Below are 26414 nucleotides of genomic sequence, written 5' to 3'. Positions count from 1 at the left end.
ACTACATCTATGAGCAAAGGGGGTGTCACTACTTACCGGAGTGGTTGCCATTGGAGCATAGGCCGAGGAACAAACCCTGGCGGCAACGCTAGGCCGCCCGAAGAGGATGGCCCAGCCATCGCCGATGTGCTGGTGCTCTTGGTGACGCGCGTCGTGGACGAAGTGGGAGCCATCGTCCATGGCTCTGCCGCCCTCCCCGGAGAAAACCCCTAATAGGGGGGAACCTTTCGTCCATGGCTACCGATGTCGTAGCCGATGAGGTTCCCACCGCCACCACAGTCGAACCGAGGACCAGTAGGTCCGGAATTCGAGGTGGAGCTGGAGCGGCTGGCAACATATTGGCCGGAGGACACAATCTGGTACAGAAGGGGTTGACGTGCAAATGGCCGCCATGTGGTCAATGCCATTGTTGGAGAGGCTGGCCACCCACCGGTCTTGGATTGGGTTGCTACTGGCGATGATGGGGTGGGGCGGCGCGGCGGCGGGCATGCCATTGGAGCCTGGAGGAGAGCACAAAAGGGTGTGAGGGTGAGGGAGAGAGGGCGGTGTGAATGAGAGTGGGGGTGACTAGAGAGAGGGAGGAGATTTATGAGACATCCCGTCCGTCTCCCGCGCTTTCCAATGCATGTAGGCGACGGGCACACGTGGCTCGAGCGAACCTGTCATGCCAAAAACGGTCGATTCGATAGTTCCCTCGTATTCAGCCCCGTGTGGCCTGAGAAGTAGATGCACGCCAACAGCCTAAAAACATCTCCCGCAGGCCTAGTTGGCCTATATGCCGGCAACCAAACACATCATTAGTGCTTGTGGAACGCACGTGCTCGTTGTGCCGTATCATTCCGCCCCCGCCCCAAAAACTCGCATCAAGGTGCCCTCCGTTGGCAGAAATCCAATGGCACAGCGCACATAGTGAATTGCGACGACCCAGCGCACAATCCCTCTTCTGGTTTTGAGATGTATCTAGAGCCATCTAAGGGGTACGGCTATGTCTCGCTTCTAGCAAGACAAGTTGTTCGCTTGCCTGAAGCGTCGATGTAATGGGCCGACCCAGTGGCACAGTTCGTTCGTTTGTTCACTCGATTTCGTTCTTTTTTCTTTTTTCTTTTTGTCATATTTTAAAAAACTACACATATTTCAAAACAAAAAAATTAAGTTTGAAAAACTGTTGGTGCAACTATAAAATAACTTTAATACTTCCAAAACACCTAAATAAATATATTATGCAAAACACTTTAAATAAAACATTTGAACAAAATGTTAACCAAGCATTTGGAAAAAGTTAAATGCATATAAAAAATGTTTCTCATGTACATAAAAAATATATACAGAAAAATATAAATGTGTATGAAAAAGCTGATCACGTATTTAGAAAATATTAATATTTTATTTGAAAATGTTAATCAAGCATTAGACATAAATAAAAATGTATACACAAAAATGTTAACCATGTATTTAAAAATTGCTGACTATGTATTCCAAAAATGTTAATATTTTTTCTAAAATGTTAATCAAACATTTGAAAATGTTTAATATGTATAGGAAAATTGTTGACCATGTATTATAAAAATGTTAATCTTGCATCTGAAAAATAGTAATCAAGCATTTAAAAATGCTAAATGTGTATAGAAAAGATTTTGACCATGTATTAAAAAAAGTTAAAAATGCGTATGAAAAAAATGTTGACCATGTATTAAAAAACTATTTTCCTTGTATTCACAAAATGTTGAACGTGTATTACAGAAACTTATTAGATATATACCAAAAAATGTACAATTTGTATGAAAAAAAGTAGACATCAAAAAATGTTAATTTATATAATAAGTTGTTCCTACTGTGCACGCAAAATGTACATTGTGTTTCAAAAAAAAATGTGCAATATATACGAAAAAATGTTGACCATATATTAAAAAATGTTAGTTTTGTATTTTGAAATGTTAAATGTGTATAGAAAAATGTAGATATATATAAAAATGTACAATGTGCATGAAAAATATTATACATTAATATCTAGTTTTCAAAATATGTTAATCATATATTTGAAAAGGTTAAGCATGTATATAAAAAAATGTTTCTGATGTATACGAAAAACGTATAATCTGTAGTAAAAAGTGGACATGTGTTCAACAAAATTGACACCGGTGGAAATTGACAAATAAAAAATTAAACAAACAGGCCCAAAGAAAACCAAAAAAGAAAGTGAAAACCAAAAAAGAATGGAAAAGTAATATCTGAGAAAGAGTCAGAGAAATACAAAGAAAAAAGAATCCAATGAACACCGAAGAAATATTAGAAAATATGAAAGAAAAGGACAAACCTATGAAACCGGAGAAAGAAACAAAGAAAAAAAAGGGAAAACGAGTAAAAACCAGGAATAAAATGTAGTAAACCGGTGAAAAAAACAAAGGAAAAAAATAGAGAAACCAATGAATAAAGAAAGAAAAAAACAGAGAAAACGTGGCGTACGCTAGCATGCGAGCGAAGGCTCCGGAGCAAGAAAAAGCCTGCAGAGAGACATAAGCTACTCTCGCACCAAGCGAGATATAGCTCTCGCGGCTTCTCAGACCCGTTCTTTTCGGTTTTCTTCGGTTTTTCTATTCTTTTATAATCTTTGTTTTTCCTTTCCTTTTTTCTTATTTCATATTCATTTCCTATTTTCTATTACAGGTTTACTTTTAATTTTATCTTTAGATTTATTTTTTATTTTTTAAATATGGTAATAATCTTCTGTTCATAATTCCAAAAAAATAATCAATTTAACAATATGTTCATCAATTTCAAACATGTTCAGGTAATTCAACAAATGGTCATCAAATTAAATTTCTACTGTATCTATGAAATTCAAAAAACATACATCTAATTCAAAGATTTTCATCCTAATTAAAAAAATTCATCATATTTTTTAATATTTTTATGAATTTACAAAAAATCATCCAATTAATAAAATGTTCATCCAATTTGGAACTTCCTCATCTAATTTAAAACAGTTCATAATTTTTTAAAAAAAATCTTTGCATCGGTGCACATTTTGTGAAATTCATGAATGTTTTTTCCAATTAGTGAATATTATTTTGAATTTAGTAATTTTTTAAAAAAATGCAAAAATTATATACATTTTTTAGATTTTAGGAATTTTAAAATTAATGAGAAAACTAAAAAAACATGAACATTTTGATGAAATCCCGAATTGTGATATAATAAACTAAAAAGAGAAAAAAACAGAAGACAGAGAGAAAAGAAATGTAAAAGAAACAATGAAAGAGATAAAAAGGGCTGCCTCGCCCCGCAAATGGGCCGGCCAAAAAGGGCGCGCTTGCGAAGTGGATGTACCCGTTTCATCACTTCGCATCGTGGTGCGTGATAAATAGGAGGTCCCCTACGTTGGGAGACCTCCTCCCCCAACGTGTTTAGTGCCAGGGAAGGTAGCAAGCGCTCATGCGCATCCCCCCCCCCCCTCCTCACCAAGCTTTTAAATCTAGGCTGATATATCACTTTTGGGGCTCTACTGATATAAACATAACATATCATTTTGTAGATATCATTTTCAAACATATCATCTGATATGGATCGAAATATCGACCGATATGGCCGATATCTAGCTCGATATGTCCGCCAATATAGAACGATACATAGATGACAACAATTATTTATCAGAATGCAGTGAAAATATAATTATGCATTTACAAATTGATTATATATTATCAAAGTTGTGTACAATGTTTCATACAAATGCATGTATATCACATTGTTTTTAATCATAAAGCAAGGATTTTGTGAATATTTCCTTAATAGTTTCTTAATCAACAAGTCAATAAACTATGAATCTAAAAGTGTCATGTTAAAGCATTGACATCATACATTTTGTTTTACTAAAAATAAAGTTTTGAACAAGAATAATGAAATAATAAACTAGACATGTTTTCTCCGATATATCTACATATCGTCCGATATATCACCCGATATCCGACATCCGATATGTCGAAGCCAAACCGATATGAACCCGATATCCGATATTTTGAAGCTTGCTCGTCACACGACCCACACAAGGAGGCGAGTGCTTGCTTGGGACATGCCGGTTATCCCGATTAATCAGAATTTCTTGACCAGTCCACCATTGATCAGTTGACCCTTGACTTTTCGAGAAAATGTGATTTTTTGGAGAAAAAAACATGAGTTCATAAAAAATGTTCATGAATTCAAAAAATCGCAATTTCAAAAAAATTTGACAAACTTTAAAAAGTGCACTAGTTCAAACAAAAATGCGGGATTAAATTCAAAAAAGTGCATGAATCTGATTTTTTAATGAATTTAAGGAAAAACATACAACATAAATTCAAAAAATTCACAGATGTTAGAAAGTTCAGGAATTTGAAGAAGGCTTTTGAATTGAAAAGGTTCAAGCATTTAAAAGTTCGGGAATCGGAAATATCCTTTCTATTGGAAGAAGGCTTTACATTAACCAATGTTTGTCTCAGTAGTATACCCTTGTACACGTTATCTTTCCTGGAGGCCCTAAAGGTTCCTTAAAGAAGATGAATACCAATAGAGCTAGAATGACCTGGCAGGACAAATAGGACCAAGAAGATATACCATTTGGTTAACTGGCCTTTAGTTTGTCTGCCAAAAGACTGGTGGACTTGGTGTGCTGGATTTACAAACTATGAATCAAAGTTTACTATGCAAATGACTATGGAAGCTTTATAACTCTGAAGGTCTACGGCAAAATTTTCTCACACAGAAATATCTTCACTCTCTAACCCTGCCAAGTATGGGTGTAGGAACTGGTGGGTGTCACTTTTGGCAGGGCTGAATGTGAATAACATTTTCCAACATTTTGCCAAAAAGAAACTTGTTGATAGGAAAAACACCCTTTTTAGGAAGATGTTTGGGTTGATGATATCTCTCTGGCTGACAGATTCCCTAGATTGAATTTTGCATGCTTCACCAAGCAGGTTACTGTTGAAAGTGTATCCATGTCCTTAAGCATATATTGACATTGTTGATAGTATACATATAGGGGACTAATTACGTTTGCTAAGTTAACACACAAGTTTTAGCCCCCAAGGAAATTGTGTTGTGGATTATCGACCCCCCCCCCTCCCCAAGAATATGACTTGAGAATTGTGCAATAACGACAAAAGGCGTAGCCTTTTCTGTTTATATCTTAAGTTATAGGGATCTCGCACTATTAAGGGGATCAAAGGGGTTCATAATGGATTTGCCAAATCAATGCGATCTAACACTATTCCAATCAAATCACACACGAAAAATCCAAAGCCAAATAGCCTACCTAGCTCCAACTTCTATTTGGCCAAAACTCCCAAATTCAATGGTAGTCGGATGTCCAGCTATTGGCCGGACTATTTGGGTTGCTACCTAGACGTCCGACTATACACCCAAAACACTAGTAGCGATTTTCTCTAGCGGGACGCCGGGTCGGACGATTAGTTAAGGGATGCTTTGGCCAGGATTATAGTCCGACTATCTTTGTTGCTTGCTGGACCTCTAGCTGATGCCCAACTATTTCGATTTCCTGCCAGTCATCCGACTTGTGGTCTCAAAACATCAGAGGAAGTTCTCAGTGTGGAAAATTGAGATGCATGATCATATGGAGAGATCCTCCAATGATATGTGGGAGATTATGGAAAGTGGCTTCAATCCCGACAAACCCATACCTAGCCCACATATGAGGCGGATCCGGCCCACCTTGACCCACCTATATTCATCCCTGTTCGCAATCCAGACCAAACCCTAGCCACTTCCCTCCCCTCAAGTTCCCTCAGCCCCTAGCTCCTATCCGGCGAACTTCGACCTTCTCCGGCATGGCAGGAAGTGGATCCAACTTCAAGATCTCCCGATCCGTTGAGTAGGACCTCATCCCATGCGGGGCGAGGAGGAGTGGCCACTTGTCTCTCTGCTAGTCCTGGGAGGAGTGCGCCCGACCGGGGTCGGACTCTCTCCGCGGGAATCCTTCGTGTCCGCGCAAATGACGCTTGGATCCGACGCCAGGGCATGCCCTAACCCCTTGGGGTGGTGCGCTTGTCCCTACGGTGTCAGGCTATGAGTCAGAGTTAAACGCTTGCATGGTTTACGGCCAAAACGCTGCGGATGCGAGGCGTCCCTGCCGTGCAAGGCACGTTGCGCGGCAGGCTGTGATAGCCCCACAGCCGATGCCGCAGAGGCGGAGTCACACGCCACCGTGGAGCCGCAACAGGTGACCGGCACCCCCTTGTCGTCGCAACCACGAGGGCGGCTCGTGCACGTCCATCGTCGATCTCACGTCGACCGGCGATGTCTAGGCGACGCCTCGTGTCCCATGTGGGCCAGTCTGCGTTCCCATGTCCTGCTCTACCTCGCCGATGATCAGACCTGGGACACGGAGGGAACAACAAAGGCGGTCGTCGATGAAGTAGACTAGTTTTACGTTGCATGCAATTGTATGGATTTCATGATTTGAAATGAGCCACTCCTTGCGCAATCGATATTTGAGTTTTGGCCGGTCACTGTCCACGGACTCACGGACGTTTTGGGGCAATTTTGCTAGGTCCAATGGTAGATTGTCTTGCAGGCGCAAAATATTTCATACTTTGAGTGGGGAGCGTGGCCGCTTGACGCCCAAATGGCATACTCGCCGAGCAGTAGGATCGGTGCCGGCCGCCTTCGTTTTCTTGTCGCATGTTTTTTTATGCTTCTTGTTTATTTTTATTCCACCTCGCCTCCTCGAGTTGCCGTCTAGTTCCCCTCGGGTCTCCTCCGCTCCCGGGGATCCTCGCCGTCTCCCACCAAATCGCCTCGCCTCTCCTCTCCTCTCCTCCAGATCTCCGCCCGGCGACGCGGAGGCCCCAGTCCGGCGCCATTCGGCCGGAGCCGCCCCGCTCCGGGCTCAGTCTGCCGGCGGTGATGCCGCGGACAGCGGCGCTCCTCCTCCTGCTCGCCTTCTCGGCCGCCGCCGTCGCAGCAGCAGCCGAGGTGAAGGTCTCCTCCCTCCCTGAACCTCTAGAGAGTCGTCTGCTCGGTTGCCCCCGGTCGCACCCTGCGCTAGAGTTGGTGCGATCTGGGGAGCTCTGCTTCCGCGATGAGAGGACGCAGAGAGCTTGATTTAAATTTCGTACTACATACCACTATTCACTCCTCTGTATTTAGGGTGTGAGATTCGGCTTCGCGTTACCTCCGATGATACGAATTCCGCATCAGTAGTGCTGGGTCAGATTGGGGGGCTGGTGAGAAATTTGGTTGCCAAGCGCTCCCATGCAAGCTTAATTTCAGACAGCTTAAAGCACTGCAGCAGTGATCCAGTGAGGCACTTGCCATGCAAACTTAGTTTCAGACAGCTAAATCAATACAGCAGCAATCAAATGACTAACATACAAGGCGATGTTTTTTTTTTTCCTTTTTGTCTTTGATTGACACGTTTTCTTTTGAATTCAGGATAGTACCGCTGGTATCCTACCAGCAGGAGGAAACAATGGTACCGGTATAGAGGATCCAGGTGTTGGGAGGACAGGGCAGAATGGCGAGGCAGATCCTACCACGCAACAGAAAGTACATGAGGAGGGGGAGCTCAAGAAATTCATTACCGAGAACACTAACACGGATAATTCCATGGAAGGAACCAGCACCGGGAAAGATGAGCCAGTACAGAAACCAAATGACAAAGATGGCAACGCAACATCCTCGACGGACTTCTTGCAGGATCCACTGGTCGGAGAATGTGATCCATCCCATAGATGTCTCATTGAAAAACAGAGGTTCATCGCTTGCTTGAAAGTTTCCGGAGGTGATTTTCTAGTCATTTGTTCTTCCTTATTCTCTGGTTGTGTGTAGTTGCTTACGGTATTATATGCTTTGCTTCTATCATGCATATACACCTGCTAGATCAAACATTATTTCATTCCTTTTGAATGCTTGCCATGGTCTTATGGCAGCTAAACTGATGTTTTTTTCATCAAGTATCAATGTAGTATTCAAAAGTTGGAAGATAAAACTGACGGGCTCATCCATGTTGGGAATCTAAAACTTGGTCAACCATGCCACTTAGATGTTTCCCACGTCCCTTTTGTTGTCTGTCAAATAACGGTTGGTTGTAATTGGCGCCATCAAGCAAAAATTTAGATATACCAAAGCACATGGTGCAATTTATGGTTTGGCCTTGTGACATTAATAAGTTGCCAATTATAGTTTAGTTCTCTGTCAACGCATAGCCAAAACTAGTGCTATCAATTGCTGCTACCATAATATGGCAATGATGGAATTGGACGGTTGGCACAACTGACATGACATTAATAAGTTGCCAATCATAGTATGTTTCTCCACCAGTGTGTAGCCAAAACTAGTGTTATCAGTTGACGATCTTGGTTTTGGTCATGATATACCCTGGCTACAGTTTTGGTCTAGGTGGGGCCACAAACAAAGACTAGCATACTTACAACCAGTGCTATATCAGATATAATTTATTTTTGCTGAAGTGCAAATGGAGTCCCTGTAGAACTTTGTGAGTGTTACCTCAAGAACACCTACTATCCATTATTTCTTCTCGAATGGAATATTCGCCAAGATATTTCTTCCTGTGATCTCTGAAGTTTTTTTCATGGAATATTCGCCATCTTAGTTCTTTCCAGCCCTTTCCACATTTTTGCACATAAGTGACCTGTTACAGTTGAAACCAGATTCGTCAGCTCTATCCCTTTTGATGGACAACAAAGGCACAAACCCACTTGATGTTAGCATAACGGCTCCAGATTATGTCATCTTAGCAGAAGATACAGTTCATGTTGAAGCAAACGGTCACAATGAGGTATGCTACTGTGCACGAGAATTAATCTTTGAAGATAATTATATTGTTGGTTTATATGTCTTAATTGTTTCATGTAAAATGTCTCGGTATTTTGCTTTTGCATGGAGTGTTCTGAAGAAAATGCCATTTCTTTTCCCTTTTGCTGTGAAAGTTTGTTCAACAAGCATCTGAGTGTCCTATTGCACTTTCCATGCCCGTGAATGCAAAATTCAAAAAAAAATTGTCTGCTGTTACATGATTGATTACGGGTGTTAATGCGATATATCGTGTTTGCCTAATGTTTAATACACTATCTTTGCTCTTATCAACTTCAATACGGAAATTGGGCCCTTGGCATTCTGATTTTAGTGCTATCTGAATGTTATACTGATCTTCTCTTCTTCTGTCATTATTAATTCAGACGCAGGTGAGTGTTTCTGTCAGCGATACCGTGAATGACATGGCGATAGTTCTCAAAGTCGCAGAAGAAACCTGTAAAATCAATCTTGAGACCGCAGTCACAAGGAACACAGGCCGAGTGATACCAATGCGGCTTACTCCGACCTACATGCTGGTGCCCGTATTTGTTCTCCTTGGGCTGGCGGGACTATGTGTCAAACTCCGTAGGGCGCGGAAGCAAGATGGTGGGCCAGCATACCAGAAACTCGACGCACCAGAGCTACCGGTCTCCATTGGAGGGAAGAAAGAAGCTGATCAGCCTGACCAGTGGGATGACAACTGGGGAGATGACTGGGACGACGAGGAGGCGCCGTCAACACCGTCGAACTCCATGCCCAACCTGTCGTCGAAAGGTCTGGCTTCGAGGAGGTCGACCAAGGATGGCTGGAAAGATTAGCCGCCGGTCGGATGTCTATATCAACGCCTATATTTTTCTCTCCTGTCTTTCTTGAAGAGTTTTTTTTTCCGCTTAGCTTTTTTGATAGGTTTCACTGAGGAGACCACTAGAGAATGTAATACGCTGGTAACACTAGAAGAAATATGAATGCTATTTTTTGCTAGTTTTATGTTACTGGTGAATGAATGCAGTATTTTAGTGGCACGTTCTGTACTTGTTTATGCTGTAATACTACGTTTTTTAGTACATTCCTTTTTGCCCAACAAAAAAAACAAATTGTTCAATTAATATTTACTCACCTTTAACTATAGTATTTTTTACTCACCTTTAACTATATTATTGCATAAAAAATCAACCTTAAAGTAATTATTAACCTTATCACTTTTTTCTACTCCGAATGTTAGTGCATAAATAAAATGAGATGGTTAATAGACTATATGCCTCCTAACCTAGGCACCATACATGTTTGTATTTTTTGGGGGAATTTCTAAAGATAGTTACAGATAAGTAAACATGATTATTTTTTAAAACTCCATTCTACAATTGTTTGGACAAACTGTTCCTTTTTGTTAAGGGCAAAACAAAAAAAATACTTATGTGAACACCCAGACTGCATCAATACTTTACCGCGATGCACCAGAGATGGTGGCGGTAGCTGGTGCATGGTTAGTGAGGGTGGACCTATGCTACCGCCATTGACTATAGCGGTAGCTTATATAGCCTACCGTCGCCGTATACCGGTCCGAGGATTGGATTGTGCAAAACTTTCAAATAGGGATTCAATCGTGCCAAACTTTGTTCAAAAGGTTAAAACAGTTTTTTTAAGACAAAGAAGGTTAAAAAAGGCTTTTTAGGGAAGGTTAAACAGTTTTTTTTAGAAACGGGAAGGTTAAACAGTTATTTCGGCCTCTTTGGATGTACGGGCTGCACCTGCCGTCTCATGGGCCGAAGTGGGCCCCCAAATGGTCCATCCAGTGAAAGAAAACTGGGCATTAGGTCGACCGTCCCTTGACCCGAGCTGTCCAAAACTGCTAGTATTCCCATGGCTGGTCTCGGCGGCGCCGCTCTCCAGCTGCACGCGGCCGTGGCCGTGCTTCGCACGGCGGCGGCCGCCGGCAAGCTGTCCGCAGGCAAGGCAGTCCACGCGCATATGCTGAGAGCGTCCCATTTCCACGTCGTCCTGCACAACCACCTCATCGCCTTCTACGCCAAGTGCGGCTGCCTCGGCCTTGCCCGCCGAGTGTTCGACGCAATGCCCTCCCGCAACCCGGTCTCCGGGAGCCTCCTCATGTCCGGCTACGCCTCCTCCGGTCGCCACGGGGACGCGCTCGCGCTGCTCAGGGCGGCCGACTTCGACCTCAACGAGTACGTTCTGTCCACCGCCCTGTCGGCCACGGCCCAGGTCCGGAGCTACGACATGGGGAGGCAGTGCCATGGGCATGCCGTCAAGTCTGGGCTGGCGGAGCACCACTATGTCTGCAACGCGTTGCTGCACATGTACTGCCAGTGCGCTCATGTGGAGGATGCGGTCAAGGTGTTTGAGAGTGTGTCTGGTTTCGACGCGTTCGCGTTCAACTCGATGATCAATGGGTTTCTTGACAAGGGCAAGTTTGATGGTTCGGTCAGGGTTGTGAGAAGCATGGTCGGAGAAGTTGAGCAATGGGACCATGTGTCGTATGTCGCAGTTCTTGGGCATTGTGCTAGCACCAAAGAGCTGCTGCTTGGCCGTCAAGTGCATGCCCAGGCGTTGAAGAAGAGGCTCGAGCTGAATGTGTATGTGGGCAGCGCTCTGGTTGATATGTACGGGAAGTGTGAGTGCGCCTGTGATGCTCATTCCGCATTTGAGGTTTTGCCAGAAAAGAATGTTGTTTCTTGGACAGCTGTTATGACTGCCTATACCCAGAATGAGCTGTTTGAAGAGGCATTGCAGTTGTTCTTAGATTTGGAAATGGAAGGAATTCGGCCAAATGAGTTCACTTATGCCGTGGCTCTCAACAGTTGTGCTGGTCTTGCAGCCTTGAAAAATGGCAATGCACTTAGTGCCTCTGCTGTGAAAACTGGCCATTGGGGTGCTCTGTCTGTCTGTAATGCCCTCATTAATATGTATGCAAAAAGTGGCAGCATTAGTGATGCATGGAGAGTCTTCCTTTCTATGCCATGTCGCGACGTGGTCTCGTGGAATTCGATCATAATAGGCTATGCTCATCATGGCCTTGCAAGAGAAGCCATGCATGTATTTCATGATATGTTGTCTGCTGAAGAAGCCCCATCCTATGTGACCTTTGTTGGGGTGCTGTCAGCTTGTGCACAGTTGGGTCTTGTCGATGAAGGATTGTACTACTTGAACATTATGATGAAGGAAATGGGTATAAAACCTGGAAGAGAACATTACACTTGCATGGTTGGTTTGCTCTGCAGAGCTGGACGGCTAGATGAGGCGGAACAGTTCATATTGAGCAACTGTATTGGCACTGACGTTGTTGCGTGGAAATCGCTTTTAGGTTCTTGCCAGGTATATAAAAACTATGGCCTGGGTCATCGAGTAGCTGAGCAGATCCTTGAGTTGAAACCCAATGATGTAGGAACCTATGTTTTGCTTTCTAACATGTATGCAAAAGCAAACCGATGGGATGGTGTCGTGAAGGTCCGGAAACTGATGAGAGAGAGGGGTGTTAGGAAAGAGCCTGGTGTTAGTTGGATCCAAGTAGGAAGTGAGGTCCAGGTTTTCACATCAGACGACAAGAATCACCCATGGATAAACCAGATCACCATAAAGCTCAAAGAGTTGATAGACCAGATCAAAGTGATCGGATATGCTCCGAATTTTGCAGTTGTCCTACATGATGTTGAGGATGAACAAAAGGAAGAGCATCTTATGTATCACAGCGAGAAAATGGCTCTTGCGTTTGGCCTTATTCACAGCCCCGAAGGAGCAACTATCCGCATAATGAAAAACCTCAGGATATGCGATGATTGCCATGTTGCTATCAAACTCATCTCTCTTGTGACGAGAAGAAGAATAGTTGTGAGGGATACTGTTCGGTTTCATTGTATAGAGGATGGAGTATGCTCATGTGATGACTATTGGTGATCCACACCTTGGTTGTCAGAAGTTCCAGAACATATGTGTTGTTATGGACATCAACATGGTATGTCATCTTATTTTCTAGAGCCAAGGTTAGAATCTGTAAATATTTTAAGGATTTTTGTAACTGAAAAAGTCAATTTGCTTGACCGAATAGAGACGGAAAGACATCAGGAATTCACCTGTAAAATGTGTGAATGTTACCACTGCAACAATGTCTCTGTTCACTATCTTTGATCATGTAGTTGATCAGATATACTCCCTCTGTAAAGAAATATAAGATCATTTAGATCACTAAAGTAGTGATCTAGTGATCTAAACGATCTTATATTTCTTTACAGAGGGAGTACTATATACTATAACGTTTAGTTTACATACATACACCTATAATGTTCTACAATTACCATTTTTTCCTACACACTGAACATTAACTGGATGATGAACTTTGTCAATAGATGTGTCTGGCTAGATGTCTATCTCTACAGAATTTGCAGAGCTGTTCATTTTGATCTGGAAAAGTTAACTTGTTTTTTGCAAAAAATGTTTTTCCTTAACTTGCCAATAGCATTTATATTGCTCATCATTTGGATCAGTAATCTAAAAAGTTAGCGACAGCAACTCATTTGTTGCTTGTTGCATGATGCTCCAGGTGAGTTCTGTTTCCTGCTGGCAGAAGTTGTCGCCTAGGTTCAAGTAAAAAAACATCACAAGAATATCTGCTCAAGCGTACACAGTAGTGCACGGGTTATTGCTTCTGCATGTTATTTTTCAACAGAAACAACCCCTTTTCTCTCTGGAGGTTTTGTAGCAAGCATGGTTTTCCTCTTCCTCCGAACGAGTTGTGATGTTCTTCAACTTTGCGTCTTGAGCAGAGTTCTTGGTGCTGCCCGTCGCCCTGCTCCCATCTTGCAGCAGATCCCCTTGCTGCTGGTGTCACTCAAGCCTACATTCCCGCGGTCGATCATCCCAGGTTTGCTGGTTTTCCCTTTGCTCTTTGCAACTTTATTTCTTCGTTGCTCCTTTTGTCTGAACTGTTGTGATATTCCTTCTTTCAGGTCTCCCCCATATATCCAGTGGGAATAATTTTTATACATCACATTTACAGTGACGTATAGGAGTACCTGGAATGAACAGAACAGGTCGACTTTCCCCATTCTCGGGAACTTTGGTTTGACCAAACCACACATTGCCATGTCAGCGTACAAATATGTTGCCAAGGAAACCAAGCCATTCTCTCTCTGAAGCAGATCAAAAACCTGAAATTTGTCAGCTCAACTGAACGAGCCACAAATACAAAATGATATCGAATCTGATGTATCTCGTCAGAAACGACTAATGCCTCCGGGTCTCCCTATTTATCTTCAATGCAGGATCAAATGCTTTAGACGCCCCTGTTACTATGGCTTATGTTTCCCTCGCAGCATGTTATGATCCCGTTGTATTCTGTCCATTCTTTGTGCGACAACGGAGTATCATCACTGAGACCTGTAGCCCTTGCCTGTTAGTTAGGCATGATATCGTTGCTGGGTGCTCTTTTTACTAAAAAATCGGTTAAATCATTTGGCCGAGCGGGTTGTAAAAGTGTTATCAGAAGTGAGGATGTAGGGAGAAGAGAAAATGCTCCTCTACTACGAATCGTCTAGAAACATGATGAACCTGATGAGGCGCCAATGGCCTGTTTTATCGAGAAAAAGTACTCCAAACCAATTGAAATATGTTCAACGCAAGGCGTAATGGTGATAGTGAGAGATTGTAAATCTGAACCAACCACGAGTCCAGGAGCATGATAACATGGCAAGTAACAGATCCTCAATTAGTACCCAAAAAAAAGCAATCTAGTTGCATAGAAAAATCCGGGATGACCCGCAAAGACTAGAAGACATTCAAACTTATGCACAAAAACAACACATAGGAGGAGCTCTCTGCCCTTCCACATTTCTTCTCTTGTTTCACCAACAGCGGTTTCATTTACAGCGGGCAGGGAGGGATTTCAAGCGTTGCACCAGCTTGGATCTGGCCCCATCCGATGAGGCGCCAATGCTTGTCGACACGACGGCTCAGGGCGACCTTCTCGCCTATGCTTGTGCAGACAGGGGTGGTGAGCTCAAGCTTGGCGAGATCGCCCTTAACAGCGACCACGCGGGCGCCAGTCGACATAGACCCTATGTTAAGCATCAGGATCTCACGCTTGCTGAGCTTGGCGACCTTCCCCGCCTTCTCTGCACCCTTTGATCTCACACCCAGAAGCCTTGGGAGAAGAAAAAAGTTGATCTGCAAAGCGATGTAGTCCAAGGAAATGTTATTAACATCTATCTCTGTTCTTGGCTAAAATTAGACTCCCTCCGTATCAAAATATAAGATGTTTTTGACACTGTCGTACTGTCGAAAAACATCTTATATTAAGTTACAGAGGTTGTAAAAGATTTGACAAACCTATGTAGTCCAAGGATGCCATGAACAGCTAGAGTACATCTCTGTTTTGGAAGAAAAAATGAAAGATTTGACAAACCTCAAGCTCCGCGAACACATCAGGGAGCGATCCGATTTCACCCAGGACCTGGCCAGTCAGCCTATCTGCACGAGTCAAAGTCGGATCCATGGTCGTTCCCACACCAATAAGCCCTCCTGGAACAGCAAATTGGAGCTCATTCTGCTCGGCGTAGAGCGAGACGATCCTCGAGTAGATTGGGCAACATTTGATTTTGCCACTCGAATCCTTCATGACCATGCCAGGGCGAACTTCGATATTCTGGTTCACCCTGAGGACTCCCTGTAAATAAAAGGATCAACATTATTCACCACAGCAGAAAAAAACAACACCTACAATCTTGAGACTGAGCATCTACATCTACATCTACATACCCTGAGGATGGTGCCACCTGCCACCCCACCTCTGATCTCATCAACCTCTGAACCAGGCTTGTTGACATCGAAGGAGCGAACGACAATCATGTTGGGAGGTGATGTGAAGCTCCTCTCAGGAATAGGGATTTTCTTCACAATATATTCACAGATGACATCAATGTTGTACTTGAACTGGGCAGATATTGGCACCACAGGAGCACCTTCAGCTTTCGTGCCCTACATACACAAAAGGGAGTAAAGATCAAACAATAAAGGTAAGACATGTACTAATTATAACAAGAGAAACGACGAACAGTAGTTACCTGGATGAATTTTTGGATTGCTTCATGCTGGTTCATTGCTGCACTCTCCTGGATAACATCAATCTTATTCTGTAGAATTATGAGGTGTTTGAGACCCGCAAGAGCCGCCAGATGCTCGGATGTCTGAGGTTGTGGGCAGCTCTCATTTGCTGCTATCAAAAGCAAGGCTCCATCCATGATAGTTGCTCCATTAAGCATTGTGGCCATGAGAATGTCGTGACCCTATTCAAAGGAGTATTTAACCAAAAACTACCACATTTGCCGGAAACGTGACGGAAAACTACCACTCTACGTTTTTGTGCGGAAAACTACCAAATTTTTCCTAAGCCGTGGCAAAAAACTACCAACTCACGAAATCGCTCGCTTCGCCCGCACTAACCCCTATTCTGACTGGTTGGGCCCACCAACAGTTGCCATGCGGGCTAACGGACGGCCGGCGCGCGCTGACGGCCGTTAACGGCCCGTCCGCTGTCGGAATGGCGGCTGTCGGTGGGCCAATAAGTGAGAGCGAGTGAGCTCAACCACTCGCTCATTCTCTTCCTCCTCGCTCGCTCTCACTCGTCCTCATCCTCTCCCCTCTCACTGGTGCTCTGAGCTAGGTCAGCCTATCGTCGTCGCCGCCGCGGCCATTGCTGCCGGTAGAAGTTGAGGATGCCATCTTGGAATGACGAGGAGAGCTCGGACGAGGACATCAACATGGTTTCAATGGATCCTCAGCTCTTTGTAAGTGCATAATGGTGGAACAGAGTTAGGGTTAGGGTTAGTTCATCCCATGTTGGAGATTCCAAGTTGCTTTTGGTTTGATTCGAAGTTTCTTTTGCAGGAAACCCCTGACAGTGTGGTGGAACCATCTTTCTGTGGTTCTTACACTGAATCTGAGCCGACGTGCATGATGCATCATCAGAGGCCGAAGAAGATGGTGGCTTTTGAAGGTGCTTTGACTGGGAGGCGATTCCTGGGTTGTCCTGTGCAGCAGGTATTAAATCTTGAACGCTAACTTGTTTTGCTGCTGGAGATGTGTGATGTGTTTTGCTGCTGGAGATGTGTGGTGCAGCATGTGGTGCAGAGATGTGTGCTGTAGTTTAGAACTGAATTGAATACATGACTGAACCTGAGAACACCTACATGCAGAGATCTTTAGTGTACTGTGAACTGAATGTATTAGTTAGGTGTTACTGAATATAGCTGTTAACTATAAAAGAACAGAGTTAAATGAATTTATATCTACTGCTAAATATAGCTGTTAACTGAATTTATCTCTGATGCTAAGTCAGGTGTTGTGTGCTTACTATGAAAGAATTGTAGGTGTGAACTTTGGTTATCTGTACTAAGTTTGTTACTAAGTGATTTGTGCTTAATTATAAATAATTGCTTCTGTAGGATGTAGGTGTGAACTGTGGGGTTGTGGAGTGGGTGGATGGTCCTTGGCCAGAGATTCTACAAAGGTGCCTAACAAGGATTTGGGACATGTACCATGAGCAGAACTTGGGGAGGGTGAATGACAAACAAGCCCATGAGAAAGAGGTGGGCAAGCTACAGAAGGAAATTGATTTCCTGTCAAACAACTACAGCCAGTTGGTGGAAGATGTATCCAAGCTTTTTGACTATCAAGATGGCAAGATGTCTCATGACATGGACTATACCAGTCAGGCAATCAATGAACTAGCTGAGAAGAAGAAACAACTTGAGGATCAGGCAAAGATTGAGTTAAGTATGGAAAAGCTGAAGCTTGCTAAGGAGCAAAGGTGCATTCTTCAAAGCCAAGCAGATATCATTCAGAACATGAGGAAGGCCATGAAGGAACTGGAGGGGGACAGGGACGTACTTAAGCAAGAGAAGAAGAAGCTAGAGTATCTGATTGCTGATCTGCTCAATGCCGGGCATGCCAGCAAAGATAAGCTGGAGAGGATCAAGGCAATTATGAATGAGTGAAGTGCTTGGTGTGTGGGTTAAGTAATTAGTAGGCCTATATATATAGCTGGCCTTGGAATGTCATGCATATTAGGTGTATATTTTGGGAAAGTTCCATGTGCTTTCAGAATGGTATGAGGGAGGGAGGTACTGTTATGGTTTAAGAACTAGTTGGTTTTATCTATGATGTAATGACTATTATGTTAAGACCTACTATGCTAAGTGAGTACTAATGCTAAGTTAAGTAAGTAAGAATGTTTTATCTATGATGAGGCTGCTTTACTCTGCATATATCATGTGTGGATAACTGACAATAGTGACATAGTTGAAAGTGGCAAGTAGCAAGTAACATATATAGCAAGTAGCTTAGATAGTGTGACAAATAACTTAACATATGTAGCAAGTAGCAAGTAGCAAGTAACATATATAGATAGTCTGACATAGATAGATAGTACCGCCATTCATAGTCTGACATAGAAAGCAACTAGTAGTAGATAGTGCCTGACAAAGATAGCAACTAGTACTAGTAGATAGTGCCTGACGAAACTGAACCTAGGAACTTACTGAACTTACGAAAGTTCAGGACTGACGAAACTGAATATTTTTGCACTGAAAGGCAGCACTTCACTCCTTCAGCATCTTCAGGCGCTGGGAGCGGCGCACTGCAGTCACGGCCGCCCTCTTCTTCTTGCCCAGCGCCGGCTCCACCACATCTTCCTCGCCGCCATCTTGTTCTTGCTTCACGACGACGCCGTCTGGGAGATCGACCTCCGGCAGCGCATCCACGTGGATTGGAAGGTTCCTGTCCCCCTCCATGGCGTCGAGGATGGGAGCCAGCAGCTGCACTTCAGGCTCGTCGTCGGAGAGGACGACGACCTCATCCACCTCGTCGTCAGATTCGTCAGACGACTCATCCTCATCATCTTCACTGGACTCGTCGTCAGAGGACTCGTCGTCTAAAGACTCGCAGTCAGAGTCGTCAGAGGGCCCAGGGACCCATGGATTGCGCCTCTCCCAGTAGGCGTTGTTGATTGGGGCTGGGAGCACGAGGACGGCGTTGGTGACGTGGTCCGCGGCGGCCGGCGGCGTGGTGGATGAGCGGTACATCCACCATCGGGCGCGCTGCCTGGGGTCGGGGGAGCGCTGCACCTCGCGCATCGCCCATAGCAGAATGGTTGGCGGCGGGATGGTGCGGCCGACAGGGAAGGCGCGCTGCTTTTCAGCAGCTGTCATCACCTTGACGAGGCCGCGGGCGTGGTTCCTCAGCATCGCCAGACTGGGGAACCAGCGCGCGATCTCCCTGTACTGCGCGCGCATCTCCTGCTTGTTGCCGGCGAGAGCTTCGATGGCCAGCTGCCAGTCCATGGCGACGGCGGTGGCGGTGGTTGTCGGTGGCGATTTCGACAGGAGAGAGGGGGAAGCGGAGTGGGCGGTGCGAGCGGCGAGTGGGTGAGTGAGCAGAGAGCGTGGTGGGTGGACACGTAATAAAGTCGTAGAATCCGAAACGGCTGGGTTTACTCAACGCACGCTGAACAGACGACGTGGTGGGCAACATATAATAAGTTTGGCCGATGCTAGTCAAACAAATCACTAGCACTAGCCCATTGGTATTGAACGCATGGTTACAACCAACTGGTCCTGGGTTTGAGCCCCAGGCCAGACATTTTTTTGTGCATATTTTTTTCTAAAATGAATTTGGCAGTCACTTCTGAACTGTAGAAACGGCAAATTAAAACAAAAAAACAAATTAAAACAATTAAAACATGCACCTAAACTGCACAAATGGCAAAGTAAAACAAATAAAACAAATCACTAGCACTTAACCCATTGGTATTGGGCACAAATAAGTAGCAACCATACATTCAACATTGCACACAAGTTCACATGTCTGAATTTAAGCAGTCTAGTAGCAGAGCATAAACTTAGTACCATACAATCAAACTAAGTAGCAGAACACAAACTTAGTAACAGAGTTTCAATGGTTTCCACTAGCACTAAAATATAGTGCAAACTTGCTAGGGGGTTTCCTCTTCCTCTTGCCTGATAATATCCCTGGTTCTGCAGTGGATGCTCTTGGTGCATTGAATGTTTTTGTTGATGCTGATCCTCTTGGAGCTCTTGTTGATGCTGATCCTATTGGAGGTGCTGGTGAATACCTGGCTGCTCCTGCAGAAACAGTTGATGCTGAAGCTTTCTTATCTGCTGCTGTTTTTCTGTTCCTCGCTGCTTTAGGAGGTGGAGCAGATGAGGCTGGCATCTGTGAAGTTTGGTGTTGATGTGGTGGTTCTGGAGGTGGGTGACTAGCACTAGAGGAACCCCTAAAAATTTCTCTATTCTCCTGCATGACAGAATTAAGATAGTTAGTACATAGAGCAGACCTAAAATAATTAAACAACTATTAACTAAACAAAGAATGCAACATTTTTAAATGACCTGGTGTAAGTTCTTTCTCATCTGAAGACTTGGGTTTAGAGCTTTCCCACAGTAAGTAAATCTATGGCCCTGTAGACCACAATTGCTGCATGTAATTGTTCCCATCCTGCTTGTGTCTTTTGGTGCAGGCACCTCAAACTGGCCCTTTCTCCTAACTGTTTGTTTCTTCCTTGCTTTTTCTTTGAACACTGGTGGCTCAATATCCTGAGTATGGGTGTCAGGCCAGTATCCAGGACCAGGGACAGGGTACACTATGTCTTTGTATGCTTCAATATATAGTGGTTTTTTGAAAAATTCATGCACATCGTCCTCTGGGTGCATGTGAATCTTGCTCATTGCTGCTATTGCATGGCTGCATGTCACACCTGTCATGTCCCACCTCCTGCAGTCACATGAGTTAGTAGCTAGGTTGACACAGTACTGATTTCCTTACTAGACACTTGCCAAATGTCAGGACCAGCCTTATGTGCCTCACAAAATTTGGCATACTTCTTATTCTCCTCTAGTTTCTCTGAATAGTTGGGTGTGATCATCCACCTGTTGTTCTCTGTTTTTTCCCTGGTCTTCTGCCTTTTGATCATCTGCTTAGTCCTTATTCCTTCAAACATAGTTCTAATTGGTTTGGCCCTAACATCAAGGATCATTTTGTTGAAAACCTCACTAAGGTTGTTCACAACAAGATCAATTTTGCAATTGTAATCCATTGAAGACCTACACCAAGTCTCCTTTGGAATTTTTGTAAGCCACTTCTAGGCATCCTCACACTCTGCTTTAAGCTCTGCCATTGCTAATTCATGGCCATGTTTGGTGAATGAGTAGCTAGCCTTATCTACTAGCTTTTTTAGTTCTGCTCCTCTGAAACCAGCTGACTGAAAATTTGCATAGATGTGCCTGAGGCAGTATCTCTGAGGGGAATTAGGGAACACCTCATTTATAGCCTTAAGAAGACCCTGATTGTAAATTAATAACCATGGTCATGAACAAAAACAAATAAAGCCAGTAATAACTATATTTATCTGAACTACTGGCTAAGATAGGTTGCATACCTTTTGCCTGTCAGAAATAATGGTGTAGGTTCCAAATTTGCTTCCACTTCCAATGCAACATCTTAGCTGGGTTAAGAACCATGTCCAACTTTCTGAATCTTCCTTATCAACCACACCAAAGACTATGGGGTAGATGTTGTTGTTGCCATCTCTTCCTGTGGCTGCAAGAATTTGCTGTCCAGTGGTTAGCTTGATGAAGCAACCATCAAGCCCTGCATCCATACCCAAATTAGCTACCAAAAAATTACAACAAGATATTTTGAACAAAATGCAGTTATATATTTACCTATAAAGGGCCTGCAACCATTAAGAAATCCTTGCTTTGATGCATGCAAGCAGTAGAACATGTACTTAAATCTAGGAGTTGGGGCAGGGTTTTCTGGGTCCTCAAATGTTGTAACTACACACCTGCTACCAGGGTTTGTGTCAAGAACTGCTTGTAGGTAGTCCCTCAGTCTATAGTACTGCTCCTTCTGGTCACCTTGTACAACCCTAATAGCCTTCCTCCTTGCCCTATAGGCCACACTCTTTGATACATCAACTAAAAACTTGACTTTGCTGTTTTTAATAAGTGAATCCACAGGTGCTCTAGGATCTGCTCTAAGAGAAGGCTCAACTGCTTTGGAAAGCTACTTAGTAGTAACCTTTGTGTTCTCTGCTGATGCTGGACAAGTGTGCTCCATGTTACACTTCTTAATGCAAAATGTTCTTTCATGAGCTATCCTGAAGGCACACATGTAAAATTCACATCCATGATTTCTCTGTGAACACCAAACAATAATTCTTGTTGGAGTGTTCCTGTGGTAGTGAAAAGACCTCAAAGTCCTTATATGAAAATCTCTTAATGCTTCTCTGAACTGGTAAACAGAATCAAAACACAAGCTCTTGCACAAGAGTAAATGTGAATTGGGAATTGAAGGGTCAAAATATACCCTTTCCTTCATCTTTTTCTTACTACTCTTTGTCTTTGGCTTCTTCATGATGTATGGTAGTTCAACTTCATTTTCTTCTTCCTCATCACTTATGCCTGCATCACCAGCAAAACAAAACTCATCTGCTTCAGGAAACCAATCTTCAAAACGTTTTTTCTCTACCTCATTGTGACATCTGCTAGTTGGCCCAGGGTTCTTCACATGTTTCACAATAGCAGTACTTTGCAATGTTGTTTCCTCTTCAGAGGCACACTCTATTTCCATTTGTTGAACAACTTCAGCACTCCCATCCGAATGAACTGAATCATCAGAACAAAATTCAGACACTTCAGTGTCTCCTTCAAAGTGGTTCAAATTTGCCTCTCTTTGAATCCTGCTCCTCTCAAGCTGAGCATTTCTATCATCTATCTCATTCTGAAGCTCAGATTGCTCCACAACCTTTTGCACACAGCAACTCTCTTGAGTGTTCATGTAATTCTGAATAGCCTATGTACTTATTGCAGGTTCAACATCTCTCACAACCCTTATGTTCACAACATTGACATGATTAAAAAACTCCAACATTTCATGAACACTAGCTTCATTACCTAAATACTTTACTCTTTCAGATCCAATTTCCTCCTCCTTCACATAGTACATGTAATCACTCTGCCCATATATACCCTTCACTAGCAATGAGTGATTGTAGAGTAACAAAAGATATATCTGACTCATATATACCCCTTTTCACAGGGTTTGTTCCTTCTAAATGAAACCATATCTCCTACTTCTTGTCAGCAAAACTGCAGAAATAGGTGCTCATGAATTCAATTGAAAATGACAGAGCTACAAGTGCAATACAATTTACTACACATGTCCAACAAACTCTAACAAACACATCTTACTAATTTGCCAGATTGAAGCAGCTAACCAATTCATGAGCAGCTAACCTATTTGACAGATTGAAGCAGCTAATCTAGCAGATGATATTTCCATACCTGCAACCCATTGGCGATGACTGGGCGAGCTGTGCCTCCTGCTGCTGCGAGCCGGCCTGCGTCGAGAAGCCGGTGCTCCCCAACCAATTGTCGACTGAGCCCACAACGTCCAAACTTGTGCCACCGCCGCCAGCGTCGCCGCCGCCGCCGCCACCACCCATATCGCCGACGCCCCCCTCCGGAACCGCCGCCGCCATCGTCGTCGCCGCCGCCGCCACCTAGTTCAGAGAGAGGGAGAGGACGGAGAGAGTGCAGCGAGAGGGGAAAGGATCAGATCTTGACCCGCACCCGACCGACAGCCGCCGTTCCGACAGCGGACGGGCCGTTAACGGTCGTCAGCGCGCGCCGGCCGTCCGTTAGCCCGCGTGGCAACTGTTGGCGGGCCCAACCAGTCAGAATAGGGGTTAGCGCGGGCGAAGCGAGCGATTTCGCGAGTTGGTAGTTTTTTGCCACGGCTTAGGAAAAATTTGGTAGTTTTCCGCACAAAAACGTAGAGTGGTAATTTTCAGTCACGTTTCCGGCAAATGTGGTAGTTTTTGGTTAAATACTCTATTCAAAGAGATGGAGAAACTTTATGACCACAAATACATATAATTGACAGCAAACAAGCTAATCGACAATGTTGATAATCAGCCGGGTAGGACAATGTTAGTATACTAGAACTGTACAAGAGAACATTCATAACGGTAACAGGGTAGGGGAGGCTTCATCATACCGGACAATCAACAAAGGAAACATGTCTCAGAAGCTTCATCCTAGTGTTTTCAAACCCAGGAACATCACAGGCTGGAGAATCTTCTTTTCCGCTTCCATAAGCCCTTTACATAATTGCACACGAGTCAAATAGTGTACAAGAGCTCAAAAACCAGAGCAGTAATTGTGAGTGTGTGTGGTAAATAATCGTACGGTAGTTAATATCCGCAGATCAAATTTTATACTCCAATCATGAGTATACTACCATATATTCAGTAGAAAATAATCATATGCATAGACAGGTTCAATAATATATACAGTATGAGTATAGAACAGTGCCCCAGAAGTTCTTTGCTTTAAACTGTATAAACAGGGTTAGTAATAAAATCTAGAGTAATACATAATGTAAAAAAGGTAGCATCATGATTTTCGGTGCATGATTTGAAATTCAACATACTTGTAGCACATTGGTCGTGGACATCTGTCGTCCTCGCATTTATAGATTTTTGCATTAGCATAACCCAGCTTGATAGTGATGTTACGTTCAAGCTCATTCTTGAAGCGAACAGTCTACAAAACAAAATAAAGAATGAGTTCCCACCAGGTCAGGTCAAACTTTTGTGAATCGGGTTTAAAGACATCTGCAATGTATCCATAGCATAAATAAAGTACTATATGTGTAGTTTACTCGTTCATATACCAAAAAATAATATATGCGTGGAACTCATAAGCAGTCACTATAACTGTGATATATGCTTTGTCACTTGTCAGGCATATACAGAATTCAGATTAAGAACTTGGAAACAAAATGTTGCAAACATACCTGAACTCCGGTTATAGCTTTCACAACGGTAGACTTCCCGTGGGCCACATGACCAACTGTACCTGAGGTGTGACATGAATGAAAGTGGTGATCTGATAAGTAAAAGTAGTGAAGATCAAAACGCTGCCAAAAGGAAAAGGATGGTGGTGTCAGACTGTCAGTACCAATGTTGATGGTGGCTTGGCGTGAGATAACTTGAGGTGACAATGGGTGGAGCTTTGCGACGTCAAGCTTGCTTACGTCCTGCTCCATTAATCCTCCGGCCGCCATGTTTGAAACTGAAAATAAAATATGGTAACCAACATGATTATGAGATTGACGAGTTGCAGGAAAACAGAAGACGATCGAGCTGACACCTCTAGACAGCGTGGCGCGACGAAGAGGGTCGCCGCGCGCGTGGATGAGAGGACGGGCGGAGAAGGGGCGCAGCAGCCGGTCGCCGGAGACGGGGGTGTCGCTGTCGCCGGTGGTGTAGACGGACGTTCGAGCAAGAGCGATCAGCGTCTGGGAAAGATGGCGGGAGGGCGAGCGAGCTATTGTGGCTTCGTCTGCGGTATTGGATTCAACCAACTGGGCTGGGCGTGTTCCATGCCGCGGCAAGCACTTTATAGGTCCAGGCGACGGGCCGGCCACGCTGTCAACCAGTCCGTGTCCGACTAGAATTAAGCAAGGAATTCCCTATTTGGGGTTGCCCCGGTTTTTCCCTACCCAGTCCTTGTTTTGGCAAGGCTCGTCCAGTTTCTTCGGCGGGGTTTTTAGATTGCCCTTTTCTTCTGTTTTTTTATTCGGCTTGTTTTTAATATAGATTTTTCTTTTCATTTTTCCTCATTTTAAAATCCTTGAAATTTTTAAAGTTAATAAATATTAATTTGATTTCACAAAAAGAATCAAATTCATGAGCTTTATAAATTTCATGAACGTTTTTTCAAATCCATGAATATTTCTCTGAACGTGTGAACATTTTTTTTCAAATTCACGAAATATTTCAGAGAAGTGAACCTTTTTCAAATCTGTGATTTTTTAAATTCCCGTACATTTACTAATTCACAAGCATTTTTAAGATCCGTGAATACTTTTTGGAATCATGATTTTTTTTAAATTAAATTTTGAATTTCTCAAAAAAGTGGACATTTAAATACTTGTACAAATATTGATATTTACAAACATATTTAAAATTCATGGACTTATTTAAAATCCGTGAACTTTTTATTTAATTAGAAAACTTTTTCCAAATTTGAGAAGTTCTCAAAAATCTGTGAACATTGTTTTTTGAACCCACAATCATGTTTTTTCAATTCTTTAACTTTTTAAAATTCTCAAAAAAAATCATGGTCATGTTTCAAATCCTGGAACATTTTTTTGATTTTGCAAACTTTTTCAAAGTTGTGAACACTTGTTCATGTCTTGGTTAATAAGTGGTAGCAGGGCAAGATGCAGAAAGTATCAATCGGGAGCATCTTGATTGTCGAGATTTTTTTGTGACTCTTTTCTTGTGCAAGAAATCAATGATGTAACATAGTTTTTGTTTTTTATGGTGTCGCCTGCGGTTAATTAGGTGCGTCGTTGCTCGATCGGCTCATTGCTTTGCCCGCCATCGGAAGGCGGTCACTTTGAAATCTGGACACGTCAAGAGAAAAATAGTGGGGCTGGCACGCCAAAGTGGATGTGTACCGGGATGATTGAGCTAGAACAAGAGAAGCAGGAGCTGTACCTCACATTGT

The 26414-nt window shown here is 43.4% G+C and overlaps 3 protein-coding genes across 6 annotated transcripts; 2 read left to right on the top strand and 1 right to left on the bottom strand.

Moving 5' to 3' along the window:
• The first annotated feature begins 6657 nt into the window (after positions 1–6657).
• Positions 6658–9789, top strand: LOC125530141. Of its 2 annotated transcripts, none has more exons than XM_048694551.1 (4): positions 6658–6966; positions 7426–7774; positions 8664–8791; positions 9192–9789. In XM_048694551.1, the coding sequence occupies exons 1-4, from the start codon at positions 6673–6675 to the stop codon at positions 9624–9626; spliced, it is 1206 nt and encodes a 401-aa protein (XP_048550508.1). In that variant the 5' UTR covers positions 6658–6672; the 3' UTR covers positions 9627–9789. The 2 variants fall into 2 exon arrangements, with proteins under 2 accessions (XP_048550508.1, XP_048550500.1); XM_048694543.1 differs by having other exon boundaries at positions 6658–6972.
• Positions 9790–10645: 856 nt separating this feature from the next.
• LOC125530119 (pentatricopeptide repeat-containing protein At5g39680-like) lies at positions 10646–14097 on the top strand. 3 transcript variants are annotated; one of them, XM_048694522.1, is made up of 3 exons: positions 10646–12775; positions 13584–13681; positions 13767–14097. In XM_048694522.1, exon 1 carries the CDS (start codon positions 10669–10671, stop codon positions 12715–12717), a length of 2049 nt encoding a protein of 682 aa, XP_048550479.1. In that variant the 5' UTR covers positions 10646–10668; the 3' UTR covers positions 12718–12775; positions 13584–13681; positions 13767–14097. The 3 variants fall into 3 exon arrangements, with proteins under 3 accessions (XP_048550479.1, XP_048550485.1, XP_048550491.1); XM_048694528.1 differs by having other exon boundaries at positions 10646–12803; XM_048694534.1 differs by lacking the exons at positions 13584–13681; positions 13767–14097 and adding an exon at positions 13361–13562.
• Positions 14098–14679: 582 nt separating this feature from the next.
• Positions 14680–24963, bottom strand: LOC125539465 (eukaryotic translation initiation factor 2 subunit gamma-like). Its single transcript, XM_048702927.1, has 8 exons — positions 24858–24963; positions 24694–24755; positions 24328–24440; positions 23893–23995; positions 15879–16100; positions 15574–15792; positions 15221–15481; positions 14680–14982 (listed from the first exon to the last, which is right to left on the bottom strand). The coding sequence occupies exons 1-8, from the start codon at positions 24961–24963 to the stop codon at positions 14680–14682; spliced, it is 1389 nt and encodes a 462-aa protein (XP_048558884.1).
• Positions 24964–26414: the final 1451 nt, after the last annotated feature.

Source organism: Triticum urartu, chromosome 1, assembly GCF_003073215.2.
Source record: "Triticum urartu cultivar G1812 chromosome 1, Tu2.1, whole genome shotgun sequence".
In the NCBI taxonomy this organism is placed as follows: Eukaryota; Viridiplantae; Streptophyta; class Magnoliopsida; order Poales; family Poaceae; genus Triticum; species Triticum urartu.
This window is presented reverse-complemented; position numbering and strand designations above follow the sequence as displayed.